Source organism: Cheilinus undulatus, linkage group 22 (assembly GCF_018320785.1).
Source record: "Cheilinus undulatus linkage group 22, ASM1832078v1, whole genome shotgun sequence".
Classification (NCBI taxonomy): domain Eukaryota; kingdom Metazoa; phylum Chordata; class Actinopteri; order Labriformes; family Labridae; genus Cheilinus; species Cheilinus undulatus.
Genome location: NC_054886.1, coordinates 27,935,076 through 27,949,866, shown reverse-complemented (window position 1 = coordinate 27,949,866; position 14,791 = coordinate 27,935,076). Strand labels below are relative to the sequence as shown.

Here is a 14,791-nt window from a genome sequence, read left to right as displayed (position 1 = left end):
ATGTTAACAAGCAAGATAAGCCAAAAAACTCTCACAGAGAGAGAAGGAGAGTAGCTGAATGGGGGGTTTCTGCTCTAAGGAAATAAAAAAGAAACCATCTGTGGTGAAAGTCAAGAATCTGGGGCTTTTGGGAAGCAAGGGAGTCCATTCTTCTGCATGACCCAGATTGAAGAACACAGGAGGAGCAGGTCTATATGGAGAGCTGGGAAAAGATAACGAAAAAGACAGAAGACCAAATATGGACGCGTCCTTGAGTGCAACAGTACCTAAATCTAAGCATATGGGAGGATGGTAAACAACTAAAAGTACAAAGAAAACGATGGAAGGAACAATTTAGATAAATGATTCAATACGTTCAGACCACTCTAACCAACAGTTGTGTTTATATCGTGAAAGAGAAAGTGAGGAGAAACAGGCAGGAAGAGGGAGACGGTGGGAGGCCGGGTGGAGACGTGTTTATGTCGACTACAGAGAGCAAAGAAGAGATGAATGAGTGCAAGGAATTTAAGAAAAACAAGACATCATAAGGAGACATGAAGACACAGACATAAAACAGGAGAGGATAATGCTTTTACAGATCGTTAAGAAATCTTCAAGTGAGTGAGAGCACTAAAGCTAAACTGTAACTACAAGTACCACCTGGTGGTTATACCTCCATGAGGTACTCAGTTTTAGTAGTAGTGTGAATCAAAGTTAAAGCGAGGGCTGATCATGAGGCCTCATGACCTCGACCTTTAGCCTCTAGAGTAGTCAGTTCATCCTTGTTTCAGAGTGATTAATTGTGCAGTCTGAAGAAAATCCCTGAAGCATTCTAAAGCTATTGTGCTTGAAAGAATGACCCGGAAAGAAAGGGATGAACATGAGGCCTAGAGATCTTGACCTTTGACCTCTGACCACCAAAACTGAGTCAGTTCACCTTGACTTAGGGTGAACATTTGAATGAAATTCTGAGCTACTGCATTCACAAAAACTGAAAAAAACAGGCCCACCCACCCAGAAAAGGTATAGGAATACTTCATTTTGAGAGGGAGCCCTGCTGAGTAACACAAGTACAATTACCCAGTGTGCATTCAGCTGATAAATGTCAGTATTTTACTCCTAGATGAGATGTTTTGGGATGCAATATTAATGATATTCAGCTTTTCATATAGAATTTCAGTGTTATATATTTTTTTCCTGTATTAATGATTCAGCATATTTAATCTCATTCATGTACTACATTTTATTAAATCTCCATATGGTTGTAATAAAAAGTTTCATGTGAATTGTTAAAACTCTAGTTCTCAGCTCGTGGGTGTGGACCAAAGTGGGTCATGGGTTTGTGTGAAAAAGGTCTCTAATTTTCTAAAGGTCTAAGCAGGCAAACATTCATTATATATTTTACTTTACTCTGCTCCAGTGTGCGAAATACCCGGCCTGAATTGGGTGGTCCACCCGAACTAGTGCTCCAGTTTCAGGCTGAAGTCTTACACAGCATGCAGTATGCAGGACCACAAGTAATGCATACACGCACATTAAACACACATCACCCAATCTAGCATTATCATCAACAAAGCCGCACACAGCTGCAGGACCACAGAGCAACTCTGCTCTGTGACCATATAGGACACTCACACGTCCCTCTCGTTCGCTCACACATACACACGCATACACGTGCACATATGAACCCAGCCAATCGATATATGGTGAAATATATATTTCAATATGAAGCACAGCAGGTGCTCACCCCGTTTCATCACTAGTTCTGCCCATTTTTTCAGGTTTATTCCAACTTTTTTCCACTTTAATCCCATTTTTTACCACTTTTCAACCCCTTTCCATAATTTACCCAGCCAATTTTTGCCACTTTTTAACCACTTTTCACCATCTTTCCCTCCCATTCCTTGCCATTCCTAACCCATTTTTTGTCTTTTTACCAATTTTTTGGAAACTTTTACAATTTCCCCATCCAAGTTTTGCCCCATTTTACATTTATTGATCCATGTTTGGTCTTTTAAACAATTTTGTCCCACTTCACATGACTTATGGTCATTTTTTTGCCCGTTTTCCTTTCTGGGCCCGTTTTAGGCCTTTTTTAACCTATTTTGACCACTTTTATGCATTTTTCATCATTTCCCTTTTCTTTCTGTTCATTTTTCTACTTTCTTGACCTCTTTCAACCTATTTTTGTGACTTTTTACCATTTTCCCGTCCATTTTTAACTTGTTTTGCCTTTAGTTGTCCATATTTTTCTTTAAACAAATATATATCCCACTTATCAATGTTTTTCCTGTAATTTTTTGCCTATTTTAACCAATTTCGACCACTTTTAACCACTTTTCATTATTTCCCTTTCATTTTCTATCCCGATTTTGTCTGACGTGACCTGTTTTTGCCTCTTTAAATCCATTTTTGCCACTTTTTAACTGCTTTTCATAGTTTTCCCTCCCATTTTTGTCCTAATGTTGCCCCCCCCACCTCAAATTAATTATGTTTCCCCTAAAGGTATTCGGATTCCCTCTTCTTTATTCTCTGGTGTCCTGACATTTGTACACATTATGGTTTAGCTATGACGTCTGACATTACTTTCCAGATATTTTTGTCAGTTTGCCCATGCACATTGTTAACATCAGCAAAAAGGGAATTTTGGTTTAAAAAAGGGATTTATATTTCCATAAGGCTATATTGTACTACAGTGAAAAATAAAGCTCATTTTTTGTTGCTTTTATAAGATTGGATATTATTGAGGTTAAAAATAAAATTGGTGCAAGACAAAGGTTGTGTAGAACAACAGTAATTTGAAAAAGGAACAGAATATGTCACAGAAAATGGGGACAAATACAACATTTACCTTAAAGATGTAGATTAGTGTAAAATGAACGAAAATGACCCTAATTTTCATCCTTTAGGTGCTTGAATTCTTCCTCAACCACATTTTATTCCAAGCATGGCCACAAGGTGTCGCTTCTTGACTGTTTTAATCCTGTCAAAATGGTCCTGTCCATTTATGATAAAAGGACGTAGAATAAAGTGCATAAATATACTTAATTATTTATTTTAAACTTTGAATTATCATAATGATATTGCTGCACTTTACCATATATCATTTCCATTATTCATTCACTAGTCCTAAGCTGCACTACATTATACTTTTTTTCTAAAACAGTCAGTCACATTTATGCGGTATTATATTTTGATCTTTATATCCAAAAACCCTCATCAACATTTCTTAACCATATTATTTGAAAGTTTGAAGTGAACTGTTAAAATAAACTGGAAGTCACACATTTATTTCTGACTTTCATGAACTAAAGCAAGTTTTGTGTATCTGTCATGCTCAAATGTTGGTTTATCTAACTCCATCTCGCTATTTTTCTCCAAATTCAACTGAAAACATATAATTAACCAAATTATTCCTGAGAATATGCTTCCCAAACAACCCAAATTTTATACAAATGTTCATAGATAGTATAAACCCATACAGATTCTCTAAATAGCCTTTGTTCTACCTAGGCACAAGTTCAGGTAAGTCTAGTCCTGGTGGAAACACCGTCTCTGAAACCACAAATTCAAAACACAGCAGTGCTGGCGAGAGATGACTCTGATTATCGAGTAATCGAACTGCTCCACTGACCCAATTTGAGAGGCATCGATAGCTCTCGACTCGACTCTTTCCCCTGGCTGGCGGACGATCATAACAAGGCAGCAGCGTTAGAGCGTTTAAACCGGAAAACAAGTGTTTTCCCTTTCAAAATAAAAGGGAATATATTGAAGTCTTGCGAATATTATGCGATTTGAGCAAAGAAAAGCACAGGTATAAACTTTTTTACAGCGCAAATTGAATTCGGGGCTAAGCGTAATCAATAAAATCGCCACCTATAAAATTTAACCTAAGTTTTGACCATTCTCTTCCGGAAGTTGTAGCTAAAGTTATCTACCTTGACAGTGGTTTCACGCTAATAGTTTTTAGTGGCATAAACAAGCTGTACATCGGAGAATTTTCCCTGGTTCTGCGTTATTTGTGACACCGTATCAGAATTACTGCTCGCATTTAGCTGCTTTGGTGTGTTTCTTACGTTTCGAAGCGTTTTAACACGGAGCATGACGCAGGGTTTTTACGGAGCAACCGCTGCAGCCAAGGAGCGTTAAGTTTACATTGGCTACTGTTGACATAAGCAGCCTACAGTAGAAGACGGCAAATCCGAGTCACAAGACTTCTTCACTGAGCTGGACGGCTGCTTTCTGCCCTCACAGGTACTGCCGAAGCCTTTCATTTGGATTCTGGTTTGGTATTAAAGAAAAAATTAGGAAATAAAGTGTCTCGGTAACGTCCAACGAAAGTAAGTCTAACAGTTAAATGTCAGTTTGTTCGTCAGGCGCTCGTGACAGGAATAACGGCTGGTTGCTAAAGCTAGGCTAATAATCTGCCTTCTCTCGACCGCAATTTGTTTTAGCCACTGTGACGCGGTTGTTCTGCTGGTTCCTACACAAATATTTAGAGCAGAAAAAGAGCGGAAATGATTGCGAAAACTTCCTCGTAGCATGAGATGCGTTGTCATAACCGTCAATTGATGAAGTGGGTTGATATGAGCGGCGCTTTCTCGACAAGAGCCCACCAACACTTCACAAGAAACAAGTCAGGGGGGCTGTTAGAGAGGCCACTTTAGCTAGGCTGCCTTTTCGTTGACAATGTTTAAGTTTTTATCGAGCTTGTATCGAAAATATGCAGCCGACAGCCGCATAGGTAAAGCAGTTCATTATTGTGTATAATCCCAGAGGGTGCCGCAGTGGAATTAACGCACTTTCTCTTCGTTTGTGTGCTTAAAGTAGGGTTTACAAGGATGGAAACGGCTGGATACCGCACCGGGAGCTTTGAGGCCCTTCATCACTCCAGTGACGATGATGATGATGACATGGTGGACATCGCTGGGGGGACATTGGACTTCTCCAACACGGACGACGTCCCCCCTCTTAGCTCAGGTACTTCAGGTGTACTTTTCATAAAAAGCTGCACACTCATTTTAAAAGATGTAGACTTTAGTTTATTATATTTAGTAAGCCAAAAAGCATGCAAAGAATGGAGAAAATCGCCGCAAAAGATCATAAAACAGGCTCCAAGACTTTATTGAAGTAGTATGTGCTCCATTCGGATGCTGCAGTCTATTAAAATGAATATTATAATGTCCAGCAGCCAAATTAAACCCTGTAATCCTCCTAAAAGTAACACAAAGCAGGAGTTAAGTGCTTTGCAGTCAAATCTTGAGCTCTGAAAAAAGTTTCCAGGCTAAAAGCAAAGACTTTTTACCACATGCTAGTCCCAAGTTTTCCTTTTTGCATGGACTTTTAAGCCATTCATTGATAAGAATGAGAAAGAAACAGGAAATGTCAGGTGACATGCGCTACACCGCACAGAACCAGGAACTGATCCTGCAACCAATGAATGACTTTAGCCACTGTGCATCGGATGCCTGCTCCTTCATTTTTATTGTTTAAACAAGACTAAAGATGTTGTGAATACAAGATCGGTGCGTTGTAGTGTGTTCAGACCAAAAGCAAAACAGTTTCTTCTGCCATTGCATTAGCATATACAAGATGTGTATCCTCAACAGCTCCTGTGCCAACTTGACTCGTCTGCTTAGGTTGTACACAACAGCCACCTTGCATATATTTACCAAATACCGTGTTGCCACCAACTGTTACATCACCCAAAGACGCACACAGCTAATTTCTACATTCTGCAGGAAATGTGTTGACAAAACTTTATTGCACCTTAGAGTGACTTGAAGCTAACTAGAATGGGGCGCTGGTAGCCTCGTGGTTGTGTCCATGTGGCCCACATGCAAAGGCTGCTGTCCTCGCAGTTGGCAAGGTGGCATGGGTTCAAGTCTGGTCTCCTTTCTTGTATTCAGTTGCCCTACTTTTCTACTCTGTCCACTGACTATATAGGGATGCAAAATACCATCAGCATGATATCAGTATCAACAGATATTAGCTTGGAAGTAAATTACCATATCCAACAATAATTTTTTTTTGCTGTATTTCCAAACAAACATTTGGCCTGTAAATACTGACTTTTGTCGACTCTAAATATTTGCCTATATCATCTTTACATACTGGGCTATATCATCTCTAAATATAAGCCTATATTATTTCTAAACATGAGCCTATAGAGGCTCTCAATATTAGTCTATATTACGAGTAAATACCGGCCTATATCAGTTTAAATATCAGCTTACATCACCTTTAAATCAACATATTCGGCTTTGAATATCTGCCCGTAAAGGCTGTGAATATTGGCCTATAGAGGCTCCCATTATTGGCTCACATCACTTGCAAACATTGGCCTACAATGCCATAAATTTTGGCCTAATCAGCTCAAAATATTTGCATATATCATTTTTAAAAACTGGAATATATTGTCTCTGAATATCAGCCTATATTGTTTCTAAATCTAGGCCTATAGAGGCTCTACATATTGGCCTATTTTGCTCGTAAATATTGGCCTGTATCTGCTCTGAATATTGGGGCTACACCACCTGTATATACTGACCTATATTGTCTGTTAATATTGACCTGTCTAACCTCAAAATATTGGCCTACATCACCTGTAAATACCAACCTATTTTGGCTCGGAATATCTGCCTGTAAAAGCTGTGAATATTGGCATATAGAAGCTCCCATTATTGGCTCACATCACTTGCAAACATTGGCCTGCATTGCCTGTAAATATTGGCCTAATCAGCTCTTAATATTTGCCAATATTATCTTTAAATAATGGAATATATTGTCTCTAAATAGCCTATGTTGTTTCTAAATCTAGGCCTATAGAGGCTTTAAATATTGGCTTATTTTGCTCGTAAATATTGGCCTGTATCTGCTCTGAATATAGGGGCTACATCACCTGTAAATATCAACCTATTTTGGCTTGGAATATCTGCCTGTATAGGCTGTAAATACTGGCCTAATTCAGCTATGAATATTGGTCTACATCAGCTCTAAATAGTGGCCTATATTGCCTGCAATTTTCAGTCTTGTATCCTGTAAATATCAGCCTACATTGGATATAAATATCAGCTGACATTGGCTCTTAATATAAGCCCATAACAGCTCTAAGTATTGGCCTGCATCAGCTCTAGATACTGACATGTAATTCATATAAATATTGGTCTGTGTTTTATGTAAATATTGGCTTATATTGGCTGTAAATCTTAGCCCAAGGTATGAATAAGTTTGTGGAGTTTTAAGCAGACCTAATTCAACTAAAGTGTTTTTGTTCATCCTTAATCCTTCAACTTGAAAGTGTGTTTTAAGAATGAAAGTTTTAGATCTGAACTACATTTAGATATCGGTATTTAAATTGGTTTTGGTAAAAATAATATTTCAAATACCAGCATATTGAATGTCAGCAAAATCCAATATCGTACATCCCCTTTCTCATGGAATGAAGGCATAAAAGCCAGCTGGAAGCTGACCAGCGCCCAGTTTGATGAACTTCTAGCTGTGTCAGGCTCAGTTATGCTAGGCAAAGCAACTGAATTTTATTGTTGGAAACCAATTAATGCAACTGTTTCAGTGTCCAAGCTCATGGCAATCTGTAACCAAGGTTGAGCAACAATCTTTGGCAGCATCATATGCACATATTTTCCTACAAGACTTAATTTTCAAAATGTGTCGCTCAGTGACAGCCTTCTAATTTTTTACACCACGTTTTCCAGACTACTTTTTAGACAAAAACATCCTAAAATATGGCTTCCTTTGGGCCTGTAGATGCTCTGCTTAAACTGATAGCTTTGAGACCACACTTGTTCTCTTTCCTGTATTGCTCTTTGTGGTCTTTGGTGGTTAACACCACAGCAGCATCAGACCTGTGGTTGTTGTTTCCTTTACAAGAAAAAAGCCGTTTTGTAAATACTAATGTGGCTGATGTGGCTAAGCTCAGATTTGTAGCAACAGTGAAGATTATGAATGTGATGCATTGTTTTATTGTTGGTAATTATTCTAAATATTGGTGCGTGTTTATCACATGCTTCTAGTAGCCATTCATCTGAATAATCAGCGTGCACATGCTCTCACATGGAAACAAACTGTATTTACATCAACATCAGACATGGAAAAACAGCCGTTCAAGTTAGTTATTGCATCAGTGGAGTTGTGTTTGTGGAGACTAGTGGGTGAGTTCCTGTAATCTGTGACATCTGTCCCAGAGCTGCCCGGTAACTGATGATGTCATCAAAGCTATCCTTTGGCAACACAAACTCCTAATGGCTGGAAATGACTCGAAGTACACAGAGGGGAGATTTATCACACATTAATTACCGCTCTGCTTTTATCATCATGACGTCACTGAGAGAGCTGAGGGAATAATAAACAGAGATCCAACAGAAACATTCAGGGAAAAATCAATACGCGAGCTAAGGAGAACATTTGCATTTCTGGCTCGAGAAAAGAGCTTTTAAATGTTTTTCCCCAAAGCTGCAGCTTCTGCTAGGATTATCACAGTGTCATCTAAATTGATTAACATCTCCATAAACCACTTACAGACTCATTCTGCATGAACTTTCTTACTGCTGAAGAAAAATAAAGATTTAATGTTTCACATTAAGAGACATGCTGAAGTGTGACTGCTGATGTTGCCTTCACATCATTTCTGTAGAAACAGAGGGATACTCAGACAGTCTGCAGTCTTTTCTTCCAGTAGGCCTGTGATAACAGCATTGTGACAGTCACTTGAAAAAAACCAGCCATAACCATCTTTCTGGGGTGCTTATATCAAAAGTTTTACTCTTCGTGATCTGCTCAGCAGATCAGGGGCGTCATCATTTTCCTAGCACATAAAAACACCTGAAGACTAGTCTCATCTAATACTTGCTGATGCTAGTATTTCAATTAAAACTTGCAAAAGTTAACACAGTCATACTAAATAAAAATAAGGATTTACTACTCCTAACTCAACGGAAAAGTCAGCACTACAAGAAGATGAGCATACAAATGGAACTGTAACCACAAGCCACCAGAGATATACAGATTGTGAAAATTAGAGCCAGTGATAAAAATGGTTAACAATTTAACCAGTGGCAATTAAAAAAAAAAGCCTTACTTTTTTGGTACAAGATCTCCACTGTGACTATGCTTCCATTTCTTTTGTGTTTGACCTTTACACCAAAATTGAGTTTGTCCCAAAGGTGACTTCTTCTGCTCAGTGAAACATTTCTTATTTGAATTAGCAGCTGTTTGGACTAGATGTCAGCATAAAATGATACGTCACAGCTTATAAACATCCGCTACTGATAGCTGTTCAATGCCACATTATTTGCTGATGTTTGCCAACAGGGCTGATTCAGACAATACCGATGTTAAAATTAGGGCTGAATGATGCTGGACAAAAACAACAGTGCTTTAGTTTTTCTTTCTGCAATAATATTGAAGGTTTTTTGATTAAAAAAGAAAACTGGAGCAGAAAAATGTTGTGCCTTTTATGTACATTTATTGAATTTAATTTAAAAGATAGATCATTTTATTACTTGGGTCTTAAAGGCTTTTGGTTTCAAATACTGTGCAGCCCTCTGACAGTGGCTCTTATACCCGCACATGGAAGAAAGTGGATGTAGTGACTCATTTCCTCATGAGCTTTGCAGATAACTTGTGACTGTTCAACTTAAAGGGATACTTCAATATTTTGGCAAATTCGCCCATTGCCATAATTCCTGTAGTCTTAGTAATAGGTTAGTTTCTCTTAGTTGTCAGTGCAAGCTGTTTCTAGATCTGGGGGGACTGATATACCAGCTGCACAGCTAACACTATGTAAGCAGATGGAATTTTTTGCTTTCCCTCATCAAACTCATCAAATACACAATCCAGCAACTTCAAAACGCTCTTGTGGACAAATTGTGTCCTGTACATTCACCAAGCTATGAAATAATCATGGAACATTACGAGACGGAGATGTTTTAAAGTTAAATGCAAAGCCAGAACTACACTCCAGACATGGCTGCTGCACTGTGTCACTCCGCCCAGTGGTTTACTCAAGAAATAGTTCAGAGTATTTGCTTCATGTGTCGTAATGTTACATAATTATACATTATTATTTCATAGCGTGTTGAATGTGCAGGTCACAACTTGTCCATGAGAGCGTTTTGGAGTTGTTGGATTGTGTATTTGATGAGTTTGATGAGGGAAAGCCAAAAATACCATCTGCCTATATAGCGTTAGCTGTGCAGCTGGTATATCGGTCCCCCCAGATCTAGAAACAGCTTGCACCGACAACTAAAGGAAACAAACCTACTGCTAAGACTATAGGAATTATGGCAATGGGCGAATTTGCCAAAATGTTGAAGTATCCCTTTAAATGTCATGAACCATCTCTAACAATCAAAGTTACATCTAGCTGACTGTGACTGACCATATTATAATGAACACCAGGACAAGGTGCTGCTTATAGTGGAAATCCACTCCCAAAGGATTGTGTGGCCTTGTGAGGCCTTGTGTGATTGAGCGTCTGCCTGGAGCATCATGCTGGTGTATCTGTGATGGCGGTAGTGTAACTACACTACACTGTATCTTATATATTACATTTTAAATTTACAATTATTATTTTTTCCTCATATTTTGACCTTTTAAACTCATGATTATCAATTTTATTTCATATTTAGCCTTTAAAGTAATGATTTTAAGTTTAACCTCACATTTTGCCCTTAAAAAACTCATTATTTTTTAAATTTTATCTCATATTTTGACTTTTAAAACTCACATTGTATTTCATATTCTCATATTTCACCTTTCAAATTCACAGTTGTGAATTTTGTCTCGTATTTTGCTGTTTTAGATTCATGATTTTGACTTTCGGTCTCATATTTCTGCCTTGTATATTATTTTTCTATTCTATTTTTATTACAATTTTGTGTTTTGACCTTTTGAACTGATAAGTTTGCCTTTTTACTTTAGATTTTGAGTCTTTAAACTTATCATTTTTTTTAAATCCAAAAATCCTTTGTCATCAGAGCTAAGCTGTTTTTTTTTAACTTCCTATAATTCATCACTGGTGAAAATGAGGTTGACAGTTTTTGGTTAAATGTTGACCCTGGTCGGCCCTCAGGTTAGATCTCAGTCCAGATCCTGGCCCCCACTGGGATTGAGTCTGACACCCCTGACCTATGGTGATTATAGACAGACTCTTTTGCAGGTTTAGCTGGGTGTATGCTGTGCAATTTTTCAGCCAATTCAAACAGGAATTCTGTTTTGCATGACTCACTTGGAAGTTGGGCATACTTTCAGCCTGGTATGTGTTGTTTTTCTTGTAGTGTAGTGAGGGACATGGTGGTTGACGAAAGCACAGCCAAGCATTTTTTCCTCTAAACTGTCAGACAGCTGCTGTGAAATATTTGTTATTTTTGAACAGCTAGTTGTGTTTGTGGGCCACGCGGTGGTTTGTGTGCTGTAAACAGTCATACAGTTGGAGCTGACACTTGAGCAACCAGCTGAAATCACAGGAGCAAGAAAACCTTCTGCAGAAGTGGCAGCATGATGTGCTTTAGGTAACATGACTAACATCCCTCATCCTGCAATTTTTACTAGTGGGCATGCAAGCATCGCCATCATGGTTGTAATAATAGCCTACATCATCCAGCCCTAGTTAAAGTCACCCAAATAGTAGTTTGTTTTCAATACTAGAAAATGCAGATCAAAACCTCTCAGATGTGGAGATTTTCTGATTTCTCTTGTGTTTCCCTAATTCTATTTAACAATTTTGGTGTTAGGATTAACAAGTCCAGACATTAAAAGACATCTTCATGGTCTTTGAGAAACTGTGACATTTTATTCACAGGTGATTAATGCAGTTAAATCAACAGGTAGAATAATAATTAGTTGAAACCCTCATAGATATAGAGTGCCTGATTAATCCCACAGGATAAACTGATAATAACACCAAGTAATATTTATTATCCTTTATATATCTCCGTCAGGGGGTAATTTGAGCTGCCTGGTTACTGTTGATGCCTCTGTGACATCATTGATAGTCTAACAGTGCCAACAGGAAGTCTGGAGATGAGATTTTCCCTCAATAGAGGAAGCTCCAGCTTCTGTTAAGTTAAGCTCTGACAGCATGTGTGAGTGCTTTCCACTCACTCAGCTCCTTTTTTTTTTGTAGCGCAAAGAAATGCGGCCTTGTTTTCAAACCAGCTGCTGTGTATTTTTGAAATTACACGGTGGTTTTGTAAAAGAACATCATAACCCATAGGCATATGTGTGTAGTGATTAAGGTGAAGCAGAAACAGGAGAATCAGCAGAAGTTTAAGTCTGATGCTGACAGTTCTGCTTGGCCGCTCGGCCTCAGACTGATTAGACTTGTGTGTCGAGCTCTGGGGAAAATCAGGCCAAGTTTATTTTACCCTCCACTGCCCTGAGTTGATTTTAATGTTTAAAACTGTTGGTTTATCTGTGGTGGGAAATGTTACTGGGTTTGTCTTAAACAAATAAAATCCTTATGTGACCCTTTTAGATGACAATCACTTCAGCCAGCTTCTTATTTCCTGCATGCCTGTTTAATATTTCTCCTCACACTTCCTCCTTTTCTTTCCCTCGGGGCTCAGTTAAGTGTTGTTTGGTTCCCTCACTGCTCATTAGCATGATCTTGAACTTGTTGCCAAGCAAGTCTCTGTAAAGCGCAGCAGTAGCAATCATTAAACTGTTGCCCAGGGACTCATTAACTGTCAGTGTTTTAGAAGAGAGTTAGTGCATTGGAGAGGCTGTTTGTTCAAATACTGTCTCAGGAGTAATCAGGGTTCCTGTGGATCCTATAATGTCTTAAAAAGTCCTAAATCAGATTTTTAAAATTCATGTCTTAAGCCTCTTAAAAAGTCTTGACTTAAGACAGGTCTTACATTTTTTTTGAGACACCTGAGAACGATCTGTCTTGTTAGAGACAAGAGAAGAGTTGTTGGAGAAGAGAGGCAGAGAAGATAAGGAAATGCAAGTTTTAAGGCAGTGGTTCTCAACCTTGGGGTCGGGACCCCCTTGGGGGTTGTGAGACACTGAGAGGGGCTTCCCAGAGTCCCTCAAAAAATTAAGAATATTTTCTAACTTAAACCAATTTTAACCCATTTTCACAAATTTTTTTTCACCAATTTTAACACATTTTTGCCATTTAACACCAATTTTTGTCCATTTTTAACCCTTTCCACCACTTTTTTTTCTGCCTTTTTTGCCACTTCTAAACTGATTCTTGGCACTTAAGCCTATCGTTGTCTCTGTTGACCCATTATTGCCACTATTAACCCCTTTTGTATTACTTTTTACTCCCAATTTTTCCAACATTTTACTATTTGATATGCACATTTTTGCTAGTTCAAACAATTTCTGCCAATACCTGCCCATTTTTTTCTTTCTTGGTTCACACTTTTCCCCAGTTAATATGAATTTTTCATCCCATTTCTCCAAATTTCCACACATTTTTGCCAATTTAAAGCCATATCAGCCACTTTTAACTCCCTTTTACTACTATCACTAAAGACAAACAAATGGGAGGGAAAAGGTGGAAAGTGGTTTAAAAGTCACAAAAAATAGGTTAAAAGAGGCTAAATGGGTCAAGAAAGGAAACAAGTGGACAGAACAGTGATGAAAAGGGGTTTTAGAGTGTTGCAAATAAGTAATTCGAATATCAGAACTAGGGCTGGGCAATTAATTACAAATTAGATTAAATTGCAATATGGCCTGCTGCAATTTTCTAATTGCAGAAGTTGCAATATTTCTTCATCTTGAAATGTGTCAAAATACCAGTTTAATGAATCTTTTTTTTTTTTTTTTTTTTGCAGCGGTAGAGATTTTATGCACATTATGCAAACATTCAACTGTCAATTTTTTAAATAATGGTTTACAAAAATCCTCCTTTTTGTGTTTGATGAGTGTTTTTCTTAATCAAAATGAGTGACATAAAAATAATAACACCCTTAAAGGGATACTTTAACATTTTGGCAAATTTGCCCGTTGCCATAATCCCTATAGTCTGAGCAATAGGTTTGTTACCTTTAGTTGTCCGTACAAGCTATTTTTAGATCGGCGCTGCCGAGTTCGGAGCTGCTGTGCCAACTCAGTGGAGACAGATGGTATTTTTGCTTTCCCTCATCAAACTCATCAAATACACAATCCAACAACTCCAAAACGCTCTCATGGACAAGTTGTGACCTGCACATTCACAAAAATAGCTTGCACGGACAACTAAAGGTAATGAACCTTTTACTAAGACTATAGGAATTATGGCAATGGGTGAATTTGCCAAAATGTTGAAGTATCCCTTTAAACAAAGCAAATGACATCACATTTGCAATACAAGCAAAAAAAGTTAGCTCATTCTATCTAAAACTGATGAAGCCTAGCGTAAACTCATGAAAGTCATACCCCAGCTGTGATCAACTGGTAGCCAGCCTCATCTCCTCCCCCCCAGCCGCCTCCTTTATAGCTTAAAGCTTGTTGCACCCCCATATTCAGATTCATACTGCTGTGGATTAATTCCTTCGGAAATAATTTCATTGTTTTCAATGCCCATGGTCTTATTTATGGAATTATTTATTGCTTGAATTTGTCAAAAAATACATTAAATTAACCCAAGAATAATCACATATTAAATCGCAATATTTGGAGAAAAAATCGCAATTAGATTATTTTTGCAAATCGTTCAGCCCTAATCAGAACCCAATAATAGCTACACACACTTTTCAGATCCAAAATAAACTAACTGGATGCTAGCCCCAGTGCTACTGATCCAACACACATTAAAATATTAAAAAATCACAGCTGGGGAGGGCACTTTGTCTGTTTT

The 14,791-nt window shown here is 38.1% G+C and overlaps 1 protein-coding gene across 4 annotated transcripts in view; it reads left to right on the top strand.

The window, feature by feature from the left end:
• The first annotated feature begins 3,947 nt into the window (after positions 1–3,947).
• clcn5b (chloride channel, voltage-sensitive 5b) overlaps positions 3,948–14,791 on the top strand; it is a 65,910-nt gene continuing 55,066 nt past the window's right edge. Inside the window, exons 1-2 of one of the 4 annotated variants that reach the window (XM_041779748.1) lie at positions 3,948–4,233; positions 4,810–4,959. In XM_041779748.1, the coding sequence (XP_041635682.1) occupies positions 4,821–4,959 (139 nt within the window). In that variant the 5' untranslated portion in view covers positions 3,948–4,233; positions 4,810–4,820. Of the gene's footprint in view, positions 4,234–4,543; positions 4,724–4,806; positions 4,960–14,791 lie in introns of those variants that run through there. The other 3 variants (XM_041779747.1, XM_041779745.1, XM_041779744.1) reach the window with 3 other exon arrangements.